Source organism: Cyclopterus lumpus, chromosome 6, assembly GCF_009769545.1.
Source record: "Cyclopterus lumpus isolate fCycLum1 chromosome 6, fCycLum1.pri, whole genome shotgun sequence".
Lineage (NCBI taxonomy): Eukaryota > Metazoa > Chordata > Actinopteri > Perciformes > Cyclopteridae > Cyclopterus > Cyclopterus lumpus.
This window is the reverse complement of record NC_046971.1, coordinates 4,958,046-4,980,219: the sequence shown is the minus strand read 5'-3', so window position 1 is coordinate 4,980,219 and position 22,174 is coordinate 4,958,046. Positions and strand designations below refer to the sequence as shown.

At 44.2% G+C, this 22,174-nt stretch overlaps 1 protein-coding gene across 2 annotated transcripts; it reads right to left on the bottom strand.

Annotated features, from left to right (window-relative positions):
- Positions 1-338: 338 nt before the first annotated feature.
- On the bottom strand, positions 339-19,128 carry mfge8b (milk fat globule EGF and factor V/VIII domain containing b). Of its 2 annotated transcripts, XM_034534317.1 has the most exons (11): positions 18,826-19,128; positions 12,505-12,627; positions 12,239-12,370; positions 11,590-11,622; positions 5,554-5,667; positions 5,193-5,374; positions 4,896-5,051; positions 4,422-4,566; positions 2,773-2,957; positions 2,536-2,691; positions 339-1,568 (listed from the first exon to the last, which is right to left on the bottom strand). In XM_034534317.1, exons 1-11 carry the CDS (start codon positions 18,893-18,895, stop codon positions 1,425-1,427), a joined length of 1,440 nt encoding a protein of 479 aa, XP_034390208.1. In that variant the 5' UTR covers positions 18,896-19,128; the 3' UTR covers positions 339-1,424. The 2 variants fall into 2 exon arrangements, with proteins under 2 accessions (XP_034390208.1, XP_034390209.1); XM_034534318.1 differs by lacking the exon at positions 11,590-11,622 and having other exon boundaries at positions 18,826-19,068.
- Between the last annotated feature and the right edge of the window lie 3,046 nt (positions 19,129-22,174).

The window sequence follows — 22,174 nt, the reverse complement described above, 5'->3', positions numbered from 1 at the left end:
AGGGGCCGAGTGTCGTCTTCGTCTTCTTCTTCTTCTTCTTCTTCTTCTTCTTCTTCTTCTTCTTCTTCTTCTTCTTCTTCTTCTTCTTCTTCTTCTTCTTCTTCTTCTTCTTCTTCTTCTTCTTCTTCTCTTTCACTCGACAACGACCTCAAACTCTCTGGTGACGGCGTCCCGTCTGTCGACGAGGGCGTCGTCTCCTCCGGCTTCGGGACCAACATCTGCTAAACTGACTTTGATGTGCCACAACAACTGGAGGTCTGATGTGTGAGAATAATCTTTTGTTCCTCTCGTGTGTGTGTGTGTGTGTGTGTGTGTGTCCGTCAGTTCACCATAAACTGTATTTTTTTTTTGTCTTAATGAACCCACAGAAACCAAAGATGTGAGGGTGCGTTGGCACAAGAAGAGTTTGATTTGGCCGGAAGCCAAAAAGAGGCCTCTTGGCTTTGAAGAGGAATAGAAATAGTGTGAAATAGTGTAAATTATGGGATGTTGGCGGCGGAGTGAATACTTTGTTGACATGTTGGTGTGTAAACCTCTAAAGCAGTTCAAACTAAAGTCCCGAAAGAGAAACGTGAACTGAGGAGTTCACGGTCAAACCACTGCAGAGAAATACTGAAAAGAGATTTTAAGTCTCTTATTTATTTACTTTTTAAACAAAAATATGGCAAATATATTGTAAACTATTTGGTATCACTTGCTAGTCTTTCCAACTAAAGAGCAACGAGCATGTTTTTGTTTACCAGATTTAAATAAAACAAGGCTTGACGACAATATTTAAATTATATATTATGTGCAGATTAACTTTTTTGATGAAGAAGAATCGATCGAAAGCTTCGATGCATCATCAGAACATAATTTATATTCTGCATGTCTGGAGGGGAAGCGTTTGGTTATCGGACGTGAGAAAGCTGACAAGTTTATGTACATCACCAGGCGAGGAGGGTCTTGGATGTTCAAGGTTCCAGGTAGAACTGATCTAGGATCAGAGTCTAGGCAGCACCTACCCCCCCCCTCCCGCACGACCGGAGACCCAGGGAGTCACCACCTTTCATTTAGGGTGAATAATCTGACCCCAGCTCAGTGACAAAGAAGATATATTGTCGTTTTCTATAAATTGATCACAGATTTTGGTCCAGGTGGAAAAGAAGACGAGCGATCGAGTCAGGAAACGAAACAAAGAGCGGACGCCGTGAGCTGAACTCAACCAGGGTCCTGGTAACAGTGGTGAAGGGCAACATCTCCCACCTCCAACCAGCCAGGGAGGGAGGAGAGGGGGGAGGGGGGGTTGTGTGCTACTCTGGTGTTTGCTGCCCCCTAGGGCTGAGAGCAAGGCAGTGCAGGTGTGGCTCAGGAGGAGGGAAGGGGTGGGTGGGAGGAGGAGGTAGAGAAAGGAGGGGAGGGAGGGGGGTTGGACCTGGACGGCGCTACTCGTCACAGCCCAGGAGCTCCATCCGCAGGGTGATGCGCTCGTGCCACTCCCACGGCAGGATGCGGACGTAGCGGCTGTAGAACGAGGGCTCGAAGAGGTTCTGTTTGTGCACGTTGTTGTCGCCGTTTCCCGGGAAGATCTGGAAAGAGAACCGCGACACGGATCGTACCCGCAGTTAGCCTCAACGATGATAATAATAATAATTTTCAGGATAAGATGACATAAGTCAGGCCTGTTCGGTTCCACGCAGCAACACATCCATAAACTTGAACCTAACTCAAGTTAGCTGGATAAACTGACAGCTCCCTTCCTCAGACATCCCATTGATGAAGGAGCGATATTAGTTAGATTAACGTTTTATAGGGAGAGTTCTTCCATCTATTAATTGGCATCAATTAGATTCTCTTTGAGCTTGTTTTTATCTACTTATTCTGAAAGAGAGTTGTTTTTAATTGCCATTAATTAAAAATAAAATAAATAAAATAAATAAAATAAATAAAATAAATAAAATAAATAAAATAAATAAAATAAAATAAATAAAATAAATAAAATAAATAAAATAAATAAAATAAATAAAATAAATAAAATAAATAAATTATATTCGCGCAAATATGTTTGACAATAAACTGTACATAGTTTTAGGATTAATTTCCTCTGGTTTTACAATAACTGACAAGAGAGTGTAACAACGAGCACATAAATATGAAAACAATAAAATGGGGACTAAAACCAGTGGACGCCTAAGCAGAGTTAAATTAGAAATCATAAACTGAACTTAGTTTATAAATGTTTCATCTATGGAGTCATAGGAAACTTAATGTTCCACGTCCATAATTTAATGACCTCATTTGGCAGGTTAATAGATTTTTTTGGACGCATTATAAATAAATGCACACAGAAAACTAATCAAAACCAGTGACAACGTAATTGGCTCCAGGTGTGTGGACCAGCGTGTAAAGCTCAGCTAATATTTATTTTAATTAAGTAAGTACGTTTTATATAATATTTTCTTGAGCCAATGGATTTATTAGGTTTTCTCTTTTTGAAGTCGTTTTATTTTTACCCTCGACATTTGTGAGCCGGTTTCTGGCCTCAGCCGGACTGACCTGGTCTGTCCCGGAGGTCTCGTCCTTCACGATAGTCCAGGACCGCCCGTCGTCACTGTGAGCCACTTTGAAGGCGGTGACAAACTGGATGGAGCCAAAGTCCTTGGCCCCTTGTGTGATGACCCCTGTGATCTTCTTGGGAGACCCTAGGTCCACCTGAGGACACAGAAACCACCTGGCTTTACAAAACACAGCAAAGCGCCAGCCAATAACAACAACAACGTCCTCCCCTCCCACCTGCAGCCACTGCGACTGGTCGTTGGTGGCGGCGGTCCAGGCGTTAGTCTTGCCCTGTTTGTCCAGCCGGGCGTAGCGAGGGTGCCAGGTGAAGGCCTCTATGCCCCAGGTGCGGAAGGTGCTGGAGGACGTGATCTGGCGGTCGGACACCAACCGGGACTTCATGCCCATCGGCTCCGAACAACCTGGAGGGTTTGAATACACTGTGGGGGTCAGACCGGGCAGAGAGAGACAGAGGAAAAGAGGGAAAGAAAGTATGATAGAAAGGGGACGGACAGGAAGAGGCCCAGGCCAGCTGTTGATGTGAAGCAACACACACACACACACACACACACACACACACACACACACACACACACACACACACACACACACACACACACACACACACACACACACACACACACACACACACACACACACACACACACACACACACACACACACACACACACACACACACACACACACACACACACACACACACACACACACACACACACACACACACACACACACACACACACACACACACACACACACACACACACACACACACACACACACACACACACACACACACACACACACACACACACACACACACACACACACACACACACACACACACACACACACACACACACACACACACACACACACACGCGGGAAGCCAGAAAAAGTACATTTTACCAGCTTACATGAGCTCACAAGTTTGCCGTATTTTCTCGATCGCATCACATGATCAGTAGGAGCAGAACCGCCATCCTAAAGACAAACTTGTGGAGCTCGTTGTGAAATCTCTAAACTCTTTGTGAAATCTCGTTGTGAAATCTCTAAAACAGACAACAAAAAAATGATGAGCGCGTGCGAGTGAAGCATGCGGGATGAACAGACGGTCGAAGAAGCAGACAAAAACGTTTAAAGCTGCTTGTGCAACATCATCTCAGTTTCATAAAAACAAAAATTACACTAATTAAAATCGAGTTTCACAGTTTGACCCGTTTACCTTGACGGGAACGAACCGTCTTCTACCAAATGTTATAATTAGTCTTTTGCATTGACGCTTTTTATTCTGTGTTTAAAAACTCATGTCACACCGACAGGAGACAAATATGGCAATTTTAGAATCGTGGACAAACGGGGAAGGACAAAAACGGCGAGATGAGCAGAACTTTGTTTGCAGCGCGAAAAAGACAAAACAAAGATGAAGACAAAACAAAGATGAAGACAAACAAAGATGAAGACAAACAAAGATGAAGACAAACAAAGATGAAGACAAACAAAGATGAAGACAAAACAAAGATGAAGACAAACAAAGATGAAGACAAAACAAAGATGAAGACAAGCGGTGAAAAATAACTCAGAATCATTAGCATCAATGTGTACGGTACGCTTGCCAGTATTAGAAGTGGAAAGTATGAGCATGTGGTTTTAATAAATGCGCTGTGGTGCGATCATCAGAGTATGTGATCAATCACCGAGCGCAGGGCTGAAAATCATTAGTGAAGGAATATAAAAGAGATTATAGACAAGTTAAAGCAAAAAAAGACTGTTGGATAACTCCAAATGTCCAAACAGGAGTTTAAATGAGATGTGAACCAAAAACATGACACTGTGTGCGCTGTGCATGTTCTGTGGGAGTTTACCGTTGAGTTCACAGCCCACCAGCTCCATGCGCATGGTGCAGGCCTTGCGACACACCACAGGGATGATGCGGATGTACTGGGCGATGATCGGGGGGTCGAACAGGTTGGTCTTGGTGCTGTCGTTGTCCACGTTTCCCACAAACACCTACGAAGAAAGGAGGAGTGGGCAGTTAGTTAGTTGTCACCAAGTCATACTGATAGCAGATATTACAACTCTGTTGCATTTGCTTTACTCTATTTATATCTTGTATATACCAACATAAATTCTCCGTTTCAGAACTGGTGTCGTTGGAGTGTCAGTGAAGTACAGTTACAGTGTGCTTTATGTTCATCACTGCTCCCTCTAGTGGATCATTTCAATCTTTGACACACGAGTTATGTGTATTGGAGGTTGAGCCGAAATAAAAACAATTAAAAATCGGTGTAAAACAGACTTATGGTGCACAGTGTTTTGCCGTTGACGCATCGCCTCACATTGTCCTTCCTCTGTCCGGCGGTCCTATAAATGTTGTACGTCTTGCCGTCCAGGCTGGAGGCCACCTTGAAGGCCTTAATGAACTCGGAGGTTCCGATACGACTGGCGCCCTGCGTCACGATACCTGTGAAGCGCATCTTTCTTTGCATGTTGATCTGTAAAGCAGAAAAAGAAAGAGAGAGAGAAGGAGTTCAGATTATTTCTAAGCAGGAAAAGTATCCATTAAAAAAAAAAAAAAGAGAATAGTTTTAGTACAATATCTGTCTACCAATGTAATCTTCATTTGGATGCGTCACCTGTATCCATGGGTTCTTGTCGTGAGCAGCGGCGCTCCAGGCGTTAACCAGCCCCTTGTTGTGAAGGCGGGCGAGCTCGTGTCCCCAGCGCTGCAGGCCCAGCATGGTGTAACGGACTGAAGAGGCAGAAATCTGGGACTCAGCGATGCCCCCTCCCTCCATGCCGAGCAGAGAAATGCAGCCTGTGGAGGAGAAGAAGGGAGGGGGAATAAAAAGGTGAAATCACTGAATTTGTGAGAATATACCTAGAATAATTAAAAGCTGTCTTTTATTTTAAGATGAAAGCAATGAGGGAGATTAAGATGACAGTAGTTGGTCACATGACTTGTCTCTCGGGAGTGTTTTTTCGGGTCACACTTACGCAGCTGGCAACGTTTGCCCACATACGGGGACGGGCAGTGGCATTTGAAATCGCCTTCCAGGTCCCGGCAGGCGCCTCCATTCCCACACGGCTGGACGGCGCAGTCGTTCACATCTACAGAGAGAGAAAGAAAGAAAGAAAGAAAGAGAGAGAGAGAGAACCACACCGTCACTTCCTGAAGAGGTCAACACAAACACCTTACTGGTCGACTGTCAACAGCCAGTCTGAAAGCAGATCACAGTTAGTAAGAAGTGTGAGTGACGGATCACATGACGTGCTTAAAAGGAGGCGGGCTTCGACATTTCTGCTCCACGCCGATGTTAGTGGAAGTCACGCCGACAGGACGGGAGCTGTAGTAGAGAAAAGGTGTGGAGGCCATGTGGATGTGGAGTTATTAATTAACTTGATACGCGCAGTGTCATGAAGTGCACGTTTATTTGTCTTGTAACTCGTCGCGTTGCCTCTAGGAGGCGCCCTCGCCAACGCCATCTCTCCAGCTGAACGTCAGCGAGGAGGGAAAACGAATCGAAACACAACTCCTTTCCATCTCTTCCCCCACAGTGTGACTAAAGCCAGCTTTGAGCGCTCGCTATTGGGAACGAGGCACACACATTTAGCTGTTGGTAGAGAAGACTGCACACACACACACACACACACACACACACACACAAACATAGAAGAGACTGGGAAGCTTTAATCCTCAACGGGCTGTCGTTATGGAAGGAAATGCACACAAACAACGATGTTGTTGTTTTCCAAACAAACAAACGCACACATGGCAGCATCGTCCTGCCCACACACTCGCTCCATAAATAGCTCCGTGTCCAAACGTTCATTTTCACACAGTCGCAGGAGGATTACAGTCATTTAAAAAAAAAAATGTGCATCCACAAATTCTGGATAACGAGGTACACGGTCTTGACCCTTCCGGCTCTGGGAGCTTATACTTAAAAAAAGAAAAGGAAAAAAAAAGCAGATTATTTCTAGCAGCAGTCGAGGAATATTTTAAACATTTAAACAAGCTGTGAAAGAAAAGAAAAAGCTCTTTGATCAACTGTCTTGAAACCTCGGTCTGTATCCAGATATATTCATAATATCAGAGTATCTTTGGCTTTTTTTGTTTTAAAGCCAAAAGGAAAGGAAATATATTTTTGTTTAAGTATTATAAATTAGGATACTGACCAACAGTAACAAGGAGTGAAATAACACGATTACAAACCATAATAATAAAAAAAGGCAGTAGAGGACTAATTGGGTTAAGTCAGCTTTGGATTAAAACTTGTTGGTTAATGACCAGATACAGCTTGAGTCAGTTAGCATCAACTAGAAGAGATCAAAGGGTTGAAGGTTACTTATGTACACACCTTTTATTGAACACTAAAATCCGCCGGCTATTTCATTTTCTGGATGGTGCACAATCATAAGAACTCTAAAAAAGGTGCTCTACCCGCTGTTGGGAGCATTTCGATTGCCTCTAAACGGGTCTCAACATGGCGGCTCAGCTGGTGAGCTGGCCGACAGGGGCATACGTGCACTAAAAGCATGCACGACCGGCCCGGCTATGTAAACGCAGTGAGGGAAAGCTTGGACAACTTCAAGGAATTCCCCCCTGGGGATGAATAAAGTAATATCTTATCTTAAAATACAGGAGAGCGACATGCTCCGCTTAGCCTTCTCCATTTGATCTTAAATGGACATCAGTAGTCTGGTTGTCGGGGGGGGAGAATCAGTAATTGACGACAGACTGACGGAAAGAAATTCCAGTCACGTGTCAGCTGGTGGCGTCTTCTCCAGTAAGAGGATTGGTCCAAACATTACGGTCCAATCCATTTATCTGACAACCAGAGGGTCAAACATGCATTCGTTAGAATAGAAACTTACGGGAACATTCAAGATGGACACTTTCTATGGAACTCAACAGGGATATAAAAGAGATATATCTGGAATAAAATGCTCATCTGGGCAGTCCTACTTTTAACTAAAAGATGCCTTTAGACCTAGTATTGTTTTTTTTATCTCCAAAATAAGATTTAAAAAAAGAAATTATAAGCGCAAAATTCTCAAACTTAACCCTTTACGGACCCTTTGCACCCCTAGTCCTCGACAGGTAGGAACAGGTAGATGCATTATGAGGCGTGTAGGTTTGTTTAAACTGACTCACTGTAAACTTTAATGAGATGTGTGAAAGAAATGTGCGTTTCTAAAATCTAAATCAGCTGTTACAAAGTTTTTGGGGTGCGGAGCAACAACATGGCCTCCATCCAACAATAACGGAAACCGCACACCATCAGCATTTCTGTGAGGACAGCCGTGTCCCATCATGCACCAGGGTGAGTTATAACAATGACAACCCCTGGTTCACAGTGGAGGTCAGAAAGCTACGGCTGCACGAGGACCAGGCGTTTAGGAGTGGGGACAAAATACAGGCGGTGAGAGTCCTGAAGCCATCGGCAACAGCTCCATCAACCAGCCCCAGCCCACCAGTACCCCCTCCTCCAGCCCAGCAGGGGCTCATGCATCTGTACCACCCCTCAACCCCAGTGACGCCTCCCTATACTCTATGGAGAGACGTCAACAGGCCTGCCCGGACACCGCCTCCCCCCTCCACTTCATCCTCCAGCATCTGAACTCCCCAGGAACCTACGCCAGGATCCTGCTTGTGGACTTCAGCTCTGCCTTCAACACCATCATCCCGTCCTCTGCTGCATGACAAGCTCTCAGCTGCACAAGCCCGACTCCACCTGCAAGTGGATCAGAGACCAACACTGGAGTCTTTCCGCTTCCTGGGCTCCATCATAACCCAGGACCTCAAACGGGAGCCGAGCATCAGCTGCATCACTAAGAAGGCTCAGCAGAGGATGTTCTTCCTGAGGCTGCTGAAGAAGTTCAACCTGCCAAAGACAATGATGGTGCACTTCTACACCTCCATCATCGAGTCCCATCCTCTGCTCCACCATCAGCATCTGGTACGCTGCAGCCACTAACAAGGACAAGGACAGGCTGCAGCACATCATCCGTTCTGCCGGGAGGGTGATTGGCTGCAGTCTGCCGTCCCTTCAGGATTTGCTCGCTTCAAGGACCCTGAAGCGAGGAAGAAGGATTGTGTGCACCGCCTGCCCTGACAGATTCCTTGCATGAAGCGAAAGCCCATACAATTCTCACGATGCAGCAGTCCGTCCATGTGCTGATCCTCAACGCTTTACAAGTCCAGGATCTGTGCTGCAGCCAAAAGGATGTGGGACCACAAAATACAGGGCCTCCGCCCACGAGGTGCTCGGACTTCTGAAAGTAAACCGTTGTTTATGGTTTGACAACAAGACAAAAGAGTATTAACTCTGAGAGTGTGACAAAGTAAGAAAAGTTGGTTCAGAAACTTCTGTCTTCCAACAGGAAGAAAAAAAGTCATACTTTCACCGTTGCCATGGTAAAGCTACCAAGGGGATAGCTCTAAAGGCATATTATGGCCATCAGATAAAACCACAACGGCGTTATTAAATAATAATACTAATAAAAAAAAAATTTAGAAAAAGGGCCAGCAGGTTTCCAGATGTGTAATTTACACCAAAGAGCGCCAGCAGCACCCAGAACAGCTTTGAGTCGGATCTCTGCCAGGGTGTCACTCTGCTGGAGGGGTGCAGAGCTCCGAAATGAAACTTCTGATGTCATAAAGTACATTCACAGAGCATATCATTTAAAGCCGTGTCTCCCAGCGTGGTGACATCAGAGCCTGGGCACTGGTGTACATCTACACTGGGGCATTTCTGCAACTTGCACTGTACATGTGTTATTATTGTAAGATGCGACAGTAAGTATAGACCCCACACATGTATACAGTGTGTACAAATTACTTTTTTATATTCTTCTAGAGAAATAAAGTGTCAAACTCATGACTTTATGTCCTTGTGGTTAAAATGAAAAAAAAGGGGATTCTTGGAAGTTTTAAATGTTGGACTTCCATTGTTTTTACAGCCCTTATAAGTCTGTTGCTGACATCTCTTTCAATGTTTACCTGTGAAGGTTCAGCCAACAGCTGCTTCTGTTACTTAAGACCGCGTTGTGATTCCAGGTGGGCAGCTTTAGGGATCCAAAAGGGACAATCTAGTGTGTTTAATGCAGACCAGACAGCACACACACATATTTAATATACACTCACACCCTGTACTCAACAGGGAGCCCAGTCTGCACACTACCACAGCCTAGGAAAAGCTCAAAACGCTACCAAAAACAAGTGAAAGAGCAGCGCACACAAGCCCATTGGCGAAATTCCAAGAAGCAAATAACCGCTTTAATCCGTTATGAAAATCTGGGATTTAAGAGACCGTCACTAGAAAAAGGACTCCTCCTTCCCTCTCCGTTTCCATCCATCTGCTTCGGCCCCAAAGTGAAGCTTACAGCCATCGACATTGCTCTTTCACTCCATACTTGAGCCCCCTATAGATAGATCGATAGATACACACACACACACACACACTCCTTTTCCTCAACCCGTAAAAGGTTTTTAGTCCAATTTGACAGGACAGTCAGAACCGCTGCCGTCAGACCTCAGTAGCGAGTGTGACATTCAGGAGGGCAGACATAATTCCCCGTTACGCCTCCACGCTCACTTTCTTTTTTTCCGCCCGGCAACAGTAGCAGCGCTGACGTTGCGAGCGCTCAGCGTGGACCGCCACTTTCTGTTGGCTGGACCGGAACAAGGGATGAACCCGCGCTTGTATGTGTATGCTAAACGGTCTGTGTGTGTGTGTGTGTGTGAGTGTCTGTGTGTGTGTGTGTGTGTGTGTGTGTGTGTGTGTTCAGGAGCCACGTGCGGTCGTTCGTGTGGGTTGTGCAGCGCACACATGATTAATCTGTTTCCAGTAGAGGTTTTATTTTTTTTCCTTCTTCTCGCTCCCTTGATCTGTTTCTCAGAGGGCTTTCAGTCCTTTAAGGAGAAATCTATTCAGCAAAGAAATACATTTGAAATACGTATTATTAGAGAAGTAATTTGGGAACTTCTTTCCCAAAACAGACAGGAGTGACCAGTCCGTCTTCCACTGCTGTGTTTATCTATTTATAGTTCCTATGCACTGGTTTGTGTGAGAACATATTCAGTTGGTCAACACCTCCATGTGAGGCTCTGCGTTTGGTCGCTTTCTGATCTCGGTGAGAAGATTGTTGCGGCATTTCTTTATTAAAAACATTTTTTTTTACTTCTGCAGTCAATATGTCAGCCACGATGTGCATTTCCATGCAGGACGTGGGTGAGTGAGCGGACGCTGGTTTAAATGTTTAACAACACTACGCCTCCCCGGCTTCACCACACTCGTCTCCTCCGTTTCACACAAACCAGAGAAGCTGGCAGCCATGGGCCTCATTCCTTGCGCCCACACACACACAAATTAGAGAGCACTTAAAGTGTCACAACACAGTCATCAGTAGCTGTGAATGGAGAGGCACCCAGTCGCCCTCAGGAGGAGGAGGAAGGGGGTATCATAACATGGTCTAATAAATTCCTCTCATTATCCTTGAGGCATCATCTAATTAGTGTAAATGCCTCCTCTGGAGAGGGCTCTCATTCTGGCAGCCACGCTATCTGTACCTGCAAGAGGACGTGTGAGTGTATGGATTTTGAAGAGCTGTGATTTGTGGTCGTCGCGGGTGAAATAAAAAAGAGACACAAACAGATTTGACTGTTTGGAGTGTAAATATGGGCTGGATTAAAATAGACGGTAACTTGGAAACAGCTTAACGGGCTCAGAAGGCATAGAGACACCGATGAGGGAGTTGAAAGATAATATTGTTTTGTGTGGAAGGACATCTTCCTGTCTGGGTGGGTGAACTGATTAAAAAAAAAAAAGACAGTGTATCTAATGTAATGTAACGGACGGTTTCGCTGCTAGCCTTGACTCATAAACAAGGGGAGATGGTGTCCTCAGCAGTGTGTGTGTGTGTGTGTGTGTGTGTGTGCCTCCGCATGCAGCTAAGAAATCAGAGCACCTGGATCGAAGAAGGAAAACAGACCACAGTGCAGAACACAAGTCACATTTCCACTGTTACCTGTTCTCGAACTGAAATCTGCCCCGTCGACACCTAGGATAGAAAAAAAAAAAAAAAGAGGCATACGCGATCAGACAGATAGAAATACACTCAAGTTACTTCTTAGTTACGTCATTCCGCCGCCTGCTCATGCAAAACGGTAGCCATCTGTCTCCGTGTGGAGGGCTGCGGGGGCAGCACATGTTCCCACCGTTGCTCCTCGCTCTCTCTGGCTGACCTCGAGTGAACCAACCCGGTCCGAGTGACGCGGGAATGAAGCGGGCATAAGGACGACAGCTGCATGTTAATGTGTCGGGTGAGACCGATTAGCCCGGGACCTCGTTAGACTTGGCCAATTAATTGTATCGGCATGTATACAGCCACGCGCCGTAAAAAAAGAAGCTTTTAATTTGGTGTAGTAGTGAGAATTAACTGTAGTTTTCCTGAGACAATCAAGACGACCCATTGGGATTAATTGGTTGTTTTTTGAATTATCCCCAAGAGATGTTTTGTTGATAAAAGATACAAAAATAGAGAGAGCAACTTTCCACGATGATGATACGCATATCCAGATGTGACGAAGTGGAACCGATCTTGAATTGCATCAGAATTTGAACCCTTCAGGTTATTGATATAATCCCGATTAATTTTTTTTTTTAAAAAGACTCACTGTCCTGGCAGTGGACTCCGTCGAAGCCCGGCTGGCACTTGCAGACGTACTCGCTGAAGACGTCGCCTCGGCGGGAGGTGCCCGTCACCTCGCAGACGCCATCGTTCTTGCACGGGTTGGGGTTGCACGGCCCTTTTTTTCGGACGAGGAGGAAGATAAGAGGAGAAAAGAGAAGTTTGACCGAGGTAACCATATCACCAATACAGGATTTATCGGTCCATTAAAAACACTCCAACGTGAAACTCATTTCCACCCCGTCGGCTTACCGGTCTCCGTCTCGTTGCAGGTGTCTCCAGAGAAGCCGTCGGGGCAGATGCAGATGAAGGGAGCTCCTGTCCGGGTCACACAGGTTCCTCCATTAATGCACACGTTCACCTTGCAGAAATCACCTGGAGTGGGAGGCAGAACAAAAACAAATCAGGTAAAGCAAGGCCCATATTTATTCACTGTGCAGTTACCAACTTTTTATATTCAGATAAAATCACACACGTGCACCGGTTTATGTTTTCAAAAGAAGGAGTAAAACATGTTCTGAGAGAGCATCAGCTCATGTTTCCCCCCCCACCCCCATTATTTAAATGTTCCACTCGGTTCTCTTGCAGCGCTGCAGAACAAAGAGTAACCGGCCTGCTGCAGGTTGGATGTGACGGTCTGAACAGCTGAGTCAGCCATCGCGACAGCCGAAAAACACAACAGACACTGGACGCTTCCACCGTCATCGTGCTCGCTGCCCCGGCGGCGCTCTCTGGGCACGAGGGAAATCGTGTCAGCTCGCAGTGGGCGGAGAAAAAAAAAAAAAGGAATCAAAAGACCAAAAGTCGAATTGTTTTATTCCTAAAAAATGAGATTTTCTGCCATTTGTTTTCAGCAGAATGTTTACCGTAGGAGCTCCAGGTCCTTCCTTCCTGTTGAAGTTACACTTTGTGAATTATCTTCTGAGGCCTTGCACAACAACAAGACCATAAATAACATTTATGGTCCGACGGCCTTGCCGAAGGGGACACCAGGAAGGAGCCCCCCCCACCCCCCCCACAAAACAGACAACCGAGATCTGTTTCTGGGGAAGATAAGGACCTGGTTCGGACCGTCACCATCTCCTCCTTTCACAGCGTATGAAAGAGAGGAGGAGGCCTCAGAGTAGCAACTTGGAGACATGTTCTTCTTGTATGCAATGTCAACTCAATTTTTCTGAAAAGAAAACTATGACAAAAAGAATTAAAACAGCCAAAATTGGAAGATAAGTAGGACACATGACACGAAGGTGGCTTCGTTTTCTCAATATAGTTAAAGCGCATGGCATTTTGGGAAAAACGAAAGGTTCAATTATACCTCGTTTTGACACTTGGAATATAGAGGAAGTGCATAATTAAAAGCACCTACAAAATTAAAAAGAACACCCGTGAAGTCAGGAAAGGCTTTTTTCCAAACACTTTGGATAATTGTTAAGGAAAGGGAGGTTGGACCCCAAGTACCAACAGTCACAGTGAGGCTAAAAAGGAGCTCTGACCCTGTGTGTGTGTGTGTGTGTGTGTGTGTGTGTGTGTGTGTGTGTGTGTGTTTCAGTAGGGTACATCAAACTAAGTGGAAAACGTGGGGAGTAGATAAATATTTTAGACTTCTCCAGGAAAGAAAAGTGGCGTTTCCGTCCCTCCGAGGGTATAATTCACAGGAGGCAACAAAGGCCGCTGCTGAAAACGGCATTTTGAAGAGACTTCCTCAAACCTGAACTACACACACTCGCACAAGTCTTTTCCCGTTTATTCAACAAACAAACAAAATTACATTACATGAACATCCTGTCGTTTGCAGATGGCATTTAGCGGTCCCATTTTAAATCTGTACGCTCTGGATGTATTATCCGTCAGGGATATAGGGTAGATTTGCGTCATGTTTACTGGGAGAGAGTGAAGGGAGAAAGAAAAAATGAAATGAGATCCCACTTTTCCAGCATCCTGTTTGGACATTTATGCGCTGGACTGCACTTCTCATGGACGTCCAGTGTCATCTGTGCTGTATCCAGTTTCAAGGACTTCCAAGTGCTTTCGAAAAAAAAATCTCACGGGACTCCAAGGCAACGAGCTCGGCTGGCCCCGCCAACGCATCCTTATCCCAAAAGAGTTGTTGCCTGTTTATCTTTGGGGATGAAACGCAGCCTCCCTTCCCTTCCCAGAATATATTTTAAATGCCATGAGATTGCGCAAGAGTCACGGGACACTAAAATAAACAATTTTCAACCAATTAAAAAAAAGGTGTGCATCCTGTGGTGTCAACCGTAAACTCAACTGCTCTTTGGAAGGAAACCCATTAGACTTGTCCCGGCATGTAATAAGCTCGCAATTATTTATATATATATATATATATATATTACAAGAGAACTCTGCGGCTGTAGTTTCGGTTTAGTTTATCGAGAAATCACTCCAGGAAAATAGGTTTTGAATTATTTAAAACTGACACACAGTTTTTAAAAAACACATTTCCTCATTAACCTCTAGTGATTCCTTGCAGAGAATGTTGGTTTCATGTGTTTGAGATGTTCCTCTTTTCACCAAAATACAGTGCGAGGGAATTCCTTTTCATATGTCCGGAATCTCAGTTTCCACACAAGATTATTGTCCCCCCCCCCCCCCATATTTCCAATTTCCACTCTTAAAATGCGATCCATCCTATAACCTTGACAAACGTGCATGGCTAGATAGCGCTGTGTGATTTTGTGAAAAACGATTAAGCTGCTGCAGCTGCAGATATAAAAAAAAAGGAAACTTCCCAAAACTCTGTAGACAGACAACTGTTGGCCCGAAGAAGCGTCTCCTTATTACAAGAACTACAACAGAAACAAGCCTCAGCATGTTAAGTCTCGATGTTTTTGTAAATAAGGGCGTGGAGACGTATAAAAAGGTGAATTCCAAAAACAATATCAGTTGTGTTTATTGTGCAATATACACACACACACACACTAAAGCCACCAACGCATCCATTTTGCAGCCTTTACATTTCATTAATGTGTCCAAATTAGAGCATCTCTAAAAAGCCCCCAACATGGTGCCCCACTTGGTCCTCACCGCAGTGACAGATTATTAAAAAAAAGTATGTGGAGTTGTGTTTGGCAGGACGAGCCATTTCCACAGGTCTCCCTCTCCCTCCCCCTCTCCCTCTCTCCCTCTCTCCCTTATGAGTCATGGTCTGTGACTTTCCCCATGAGAACTCGGCCCAAGAATGAGATTTAAAATACCAGGAAAAAGAAATATACAAAACACGGAACAGCTACAGCCAATCTGTCTGCAAAGAAAACTAAAAAACAAGGTGTCTGTGAATCACTGAAACCCAGATGTGAGGACACAACTGGGGCTGGACGGCAACATAAAGTATTTTATCCATATTGTTAGTATGGCGCAAATGTCTCCTGTAGGAGCTTCACAGGAGAAGCAGCTAAATCGGGCTGCTAATGAGAGCGTCAATCAGCGGTCTGAGGAAACACACTTGACCTCTGACCCTTTGAGCCCTTTTTACACAGGCGGTAGACGTCACAACGAGAGAGTAAAATACCTCAGGAAGACATTTAAAAAGGGCTCGGTGCCCGTGATGATGAGGACGGAGACATTTCAGGACAATAAGGGTGGGGGGTGGACTCGGACTACAGTCCCTGCAGCCTGTATTAGAGGAACAGTGGCTGGTTTTGGACATAAAATATCAGTTTGAGCAACAACAAAAAGTGAGCAGATGAGCCTTTAATCAGTTTGATGAGATAAATCCCTTCATGTGAATGAGCGTTAGGTTACGTCAGTGCTCATATCTCATGTGTCCTGAAAACAGTAAACGGTCACGCACACACACACACACACACACACACACACGAGCGTAAAAGGCTGGCAGGCAAGTGTGAGAACTCGGTGTTCCAGAAAGAAGGATGGAGAAAAGCCTGCGTCTCTCAGTCTTTTTTTAAACTGTTAAGGATGTGCTGGAGCATAATAAGAAGGCTCAAGACCTCTAGAGCGCTCATTTAGTCTGAAGACGCTAAAGAGTGCTACGGACATTGAGAGGGGAGAACCCGGACGTGTAAGACAGGAACCCCGAGTCCCAAAACAACAAGAGTCTTCTCAATATTGAGATCAGCAGAACTCCAGCTGCAGGTGATCTTTCTGTAATCTGCTACTCCAGAGCAACACAGCCATCTGCTGCGTAAAAAAAAAACAACAACAACGGGCAGCCACTAAAAATACATACAGACGTCACGCACCGTCAACCAAACAAGCCGTTCTCTTTGGTACTGAAACAGAGCCTGAAGTAAGTGTGACAACTACCGTCTGAACCGAATGGAGTCGTACTTACATAACGTGTACAATAAGAGCTTTTCCGGCTCTTGGGATCGAGGTCTGAGAGACGATTTTGTCTCAATATTCACGCTCACGTGACGGCGTGTGTAAAATATTCAATGCGGCAGATTGGAAAAGTGGGGCGGCGGACACTAATAATAAAAGTGGCCCAAATTAGAAGACACTCCATATTGCAATGAAACATTGATTAAAAGGAAGTCATTCAAAATTCAAATGGGGCCCATCATGTCCCCGGGGGGGAAAGTAATGAAGTCATCAGTGCGGAAGAACGAGAAACTCAATAAAAGCAGATTAAAACACAAACTACAATTTTCCTCAGAAAACGTACCGACACAACAGCAGCGGGGGCTTCGTTTTCATTATCAATTAATCAGTTTATCATTGATTCGATTAAATGTTTAATATTCACATTGTACATTTTCCAGAACCCAACGTGACTCATCCAAAATGCCTTGCCGTGTCCAACCAGCGGTCTCAAAACTAAAAATATATTAAATGTATTTAATACAACATGAAATCCTCACGTTTAGGAACTTGGGATGAACGCGTCTTTTTTTGTTTTTGCTTGAGAAATGCCCAAAACAATAAAATTATCAGAATGGTTTGATTAATTTACCATCAACACATGACTCTAAAAAGGGAGAAACTCTTATACTGCCCTGTAAACATTTTGCATGACACAGCAGCAGCAACAAGCCCCCCCCCCCGCCCTCCCCCAGCCCAACTCCCTGACAGTGTGGAAAAGGTCTTAGGGAGCGCGGTTGTGGGTGGAAGTTCGCTGGCGACTGCATCCAGAAAAGTGACTCAGCACTCAGGAGGTTCAACCACACCTTTATTCTCCCCTCGACCGTCTACGAGCCTCCAGGAACAAACACACGTTGGGACCGGTGTACTGTGCCCTCTTACGGTTTCGCTTTCAATTCAAGCTAAATGTGGATTAAACATTCATGAGAGTGATGCACCCTGGGAAATGTAGCAGCCTTTCTGTCACGCACATCTGTAAAAAGGAAAGGAATGTAAATACAGTCCATATCAAAAGTTAAGTAGATCTGTAAAATGAATATATGTGGCTCCAGGTTAAGTCTCCCTAATGAGGTCACATGCACCTGCAGTGTTTGTCAACATAGGGGGTCGACACGAGCATTGGAAAACATGCGTACACTACTATGAAATGCAATATGCATTTGCAAGTATATGGTTTGCGTTTACTTTATTGATCTTTTTTGTTTGGACTCCAGGAAGACTATATATAGTCACCACTTCTTGATGCCAACGAAGATCCAAAATGTAAAAAATAAAATAAAAATGATGTACAGAGGATTTCACAATAGAATTATTTTTAAGTCATAAGCAAAATTGCAGATATCACATCTAAATGTAATAAAAAGGTCAACTGTGTGCTTTTTTGTACATTTACCAACAAATCTTTAAAGAGTGAAAAGATTCCTGACCTAAGGTCGCATGCATTAATCCAAGAGGCGCTAAATGTTGACTGTTCTCAACTCAAAAGTCCAAAGTAGGTAAGAAATGTTCACACAGCACCAATTCTGGTCTTAATGTGCAAAAAAAAAAAGAGAAGAAGCTCCAGAAATGGAACAGGAGGAGCACTTTTACACTTGGAAAAAGACGTCACCATGAAAAGCACTTGTGTGACATGTGATGGCTTAACCATGGTCAGTGAGCAGGAATCAGGTTGTTTTGACCCTTTTGTACGTTGCCCTAAATGTGTTTGAAGCATTGAGAAACACACACACAGAGTATAATAACCTATATGGGTCAACAAAAACGAAATGCCCTGAGGTTTTTAAATTATGTCACCATTATATATATATATATATATATATATATATATGACCCAACTTCCCAAAACCTATATTATCGATTGTGAATGATTTTTTTTTTTTGTATATTGTGAATTATCTCCTAACCTTCAACCGTCTTACGTGCAGTTTCAGAGCCAAACAATGAGTCATTTCTCACATTCCCACACGTCCCGTGTCCACTCACTCAAACTGAGGATCGCTTGAACCTGTACACACGCGCACGCGCATAGACACACACGCGCACGCAAACACGACTCTTTTTCTTTTTACAGTGTTTAAAATTTTTTTTTAAATAAATTTAAAAAAGAGCAACTTCAACCTAACTGACAACTCAAATGAAACGCCCCGCCCCCTCTCCCGTCTTTAACCCCAACGGACAGTTAACGGCGGTTTGAACTGTAAACAAAAAAACAAAAAGGAGGCAACAACTTACCGTTCGCCCCGAACACCAGGCAGGCCGTGAAAAGTTGCAGCCAAAGGACGAGACGCGTCTGTTCCTTCATGGCGGCCGTCGGTGTCGGTTGCTGCTCGTTCAGTTGGCTCGTTAACGGGAGGACGGACGAACGGACAGCGCGCGTGAGGACTTTATCGCCTGTGTGGAGCTCGAGGAGCTTGTTGTGCGGCTCTGAACCGCGCAGGCGGCAGGAGTAGAGCAGGAGCACGTGCGCCTCTGCGCTCAGCCAATCACAGCCTGTTTTTTTTTTCTTCTAATTGTGACTCCGCCCCTCCCATTCCCGCTGTTTCGGAACGGGGTGGAGGGGCGGAGTCACAATTAAAAGGACACCCACACAACATAAACACGCGCGCGCGCGCACACACACGCGCAACCGAGGGCAGTAAATCACTCTGGAAACAAATAAAGCGTTTTATAGATAGTGTCTTAATGTCTTGACTACGATCTTTGATTATGAAACCATGGAGAAGAATATCATTGCTCCTCCACTATAACAGTCAGTCACATTTAATATGAGACTTAAATAGGGTTTTTTTGGGCAAACGCCCAATTTTCTCGGAAAAAACATAGAAACAAGAGTTGAAATGTCAAATTGATAAGATAAATTCTTATACATTGTCATAATGTTATGCTTTTGTCAGGCTACTCCAGTTGAGAATAACAAATAGAATATGAGATTTGCGTCTGGGAATGTCTGCTTCTCGAGAATAGATAGCGCCTTATTGCAACACACCCATATGTCATCGAATAGTCTAACCAAGACGTGGACTGGACTTGCAGGGCTCAGTTCTGTGGAGAGAGAGAGGAGGAGGAGATGGAATTATCCCCCTCCTCGATAGTTCAGCACCAATTAGAAGTTGGGATGATGCATACAAACCTGTGACGAAATCTGTGTATGTAAAGGCCGGGTTTTCCGGTTCTGGGGCAGAGTTGTTGTGACTCCCCTGGCATTGCAATCTCAGCGCTTGCACTTTGCTTGTAATCAGAGAAATAAATCTACCGGAACGAGAGGAGTGGTTGGCTGAATTGATCCAAAGGCTCTTCCCAGGCAGACGATTCTGAACGGCGCTAACAAAACTCAATGTTTTATTTGCTAACTAAGTACTTTTAGCCTACTGCAAAGATGATCTGACAGTATGCTTTCTTGAGTATTTCAATGTCTTGGCAAGAAGAGAGAGTAAATATAAAACTATTAGTTAACAATAAGGTGCAAAAACAAATACAAACAAATTAATGCCCACAATTATGCATCATAAAGGGGTAGGGATCAATCTATATGGGTTACATATAGATATGTATATAGGTAAAAGTTCATGGTATATATGTCACATATGACAAAGACATTAATCATTCACAATTTAACTTGTATAACGTTAACGGTGCATGACTTTTACTTATAATACTTATTTACTTCACGTGAAGTGTCTGAAACCCCTTATAGCGCATGCGATTTTATTTTAACATGTTAAATAACATCACATGTTAATATTTCACGGTTGTCATGGTAACACACATAGAACAAATGGAGTTTGTCACCGTCAAATAGAAAAAGTCCACACACTGACTGACTTTGCATGTGTTTAATCACAATTTAAATGAAATAACAAAGGCCAGTTACATCAATGTCTTTGTAATCCATAAAGTCTGTTTGCCTATATTCTCAAATAGTTTGGTGGAAATTCCCGTGATGGCGCCATTGCATGAAATCCTCCTCTGAAATGCAGACTAAGGCCAGTGTTTTATTGTGGAAAGCCCAAAAAAAAGGTCCATCTGTGGGCGTTCCTCGAGACCCAGCAGCGGGTCAGAGTTGGGTGTTTGTGCTCTCGGAGGGAGTGGGCGTGATGCGAGAATCTGCTTTTCTTGGGTGTGAGAGTGATGTTTCAGAGCGTCAGACCCTTTCAGTCTTCGACCTCGTTCTTACACGGATGAATATGGTGCATAGTTGTAATTCTTTCATCCTGCTCCAAATCCAGGAGACAAAAGCAGACTAAATATAACGTCACGCGACACTTTTCCTAATTAATATTTGTGCAAGTGTCTCTCCGTCTCTCATCTTACACTTCTTTTTTTTTTTAACAGTGGCATGCAACAATATTCTCAAGATGAACTCCACTTTGATTGGCGGCGTGAAATGCACCCTTCTGTCGCCATAGTAACACGTCGTAAATTGCAGCTCAGAGTGGCAGAAAGGCTGCTTGCTGTGTGCTCTAATCACACCTGCATGCTTCGTTTGTCCCTCTGTTCTCTGGCACACCTTTAAATCAAATGCAGTGACACAAATAACTCTTAAAACGATATGCGTAGAGACTTTCTTCTCACATGCTGGTGCCAAAAAGAGAAAAACAGATGACCTTTTTCACATCAAAGCTATATGGAGCGACACCAAGCTCCTCTTATAGTCCCAGTCGTTAGTTTGATGAGGTCAAACGGAGGGCGAATATACTGAAGCACTCTGTGACATCAACTCCTACTTGATGGGATGAGGAACATAGAAAGGAAAAAAGAAGTGAAAGCGCATGTTTCTGTTTTGGGTTTTTATGGAAAATGAGTGATTTAGAGCCCGTTGAAGTGAATTAGCTCCCCTCGTTGATCTGTTCGTACAATTCTTATAATAAAGTAACAACTGGAAGGTCTCTTTGGAGGTTTGTGCTCATTTTAATGACATAAACCAGACTGGATAACCAACGAGGCAAAGCGGGCACAATCATTTAAGATAAATAAAGCTGTATCTTATCACCAAAGTACAATTTGAACTGAACGACGAGGGCCCGAAAGTGACACCAGCATTGTTACTTTATCTTGTAGTCTCTTAAATAAAATGCAGAGAGCACTGTATTTGTGGCTTTCGGCCTACAGGACCTTTATCCAAGCCCACAGGGGTCAGCTGGAGACGCCATAGAAACAAACCAATCACAACCCAATGCGGTACACCTGTGGACACCCTGGTGGTAGAGGCTCCGCCTCCTGGTAACGACAGCTTTAAAGTGCTGAATGTGGTACTGAGAGGTTCACAAGACGTCACACTCACACAACACAAAGAACGTGTAAGGAGCACAGTGTGTACAGAGAAATAAACATATATTACAGAGAAATATATAATCACATAGTAAGTGGGGCTTTTAGCCATCGTTAATCAAAGATCTCCAGATCAATAAGAGAAAAGAAAATCTCAAAACAAAGAATTGAAGAAGTATGGAACAAAAGGCTATGAAGGGCTATCAGGCCGGGCCCATCACAAAACATAGAACCCAAACTCGACATTAAATAACTTGGATTACAGCTTAAAACTCTTCTCAAAATCCTCTTTTTTGTGTGTGTTGCGTAATCA

What these genes read in the sequence shown, in the direction of transcription:
- mfge8b (XM_034534317.1), bottom strand. Translation starts at nt 18,895, where the DNA reads ATGAAGGAACAGACGCGTCTCGTCCTTTGGCTGCAACTTTTCACGGCC. An exon ending in GGTGGGCTGTGAACTCAACG is followed by an intron (nt 2,958 to 4,421) that starts GTAAACTCCCAC and finishes CAAACCCTCCAG; the next exon opens with GTTGTTCGGAGCCGATGGGC. An exon ending in ACCAGTCGCAGTGGCTGCAG is followed by an intron (nt 2,692 to 2,772) that starts GTGGGAGGGGAG and finishes CTGTGTCCTCAG; the next exon opens with GTGGACCTAGGGTCTCCCAA.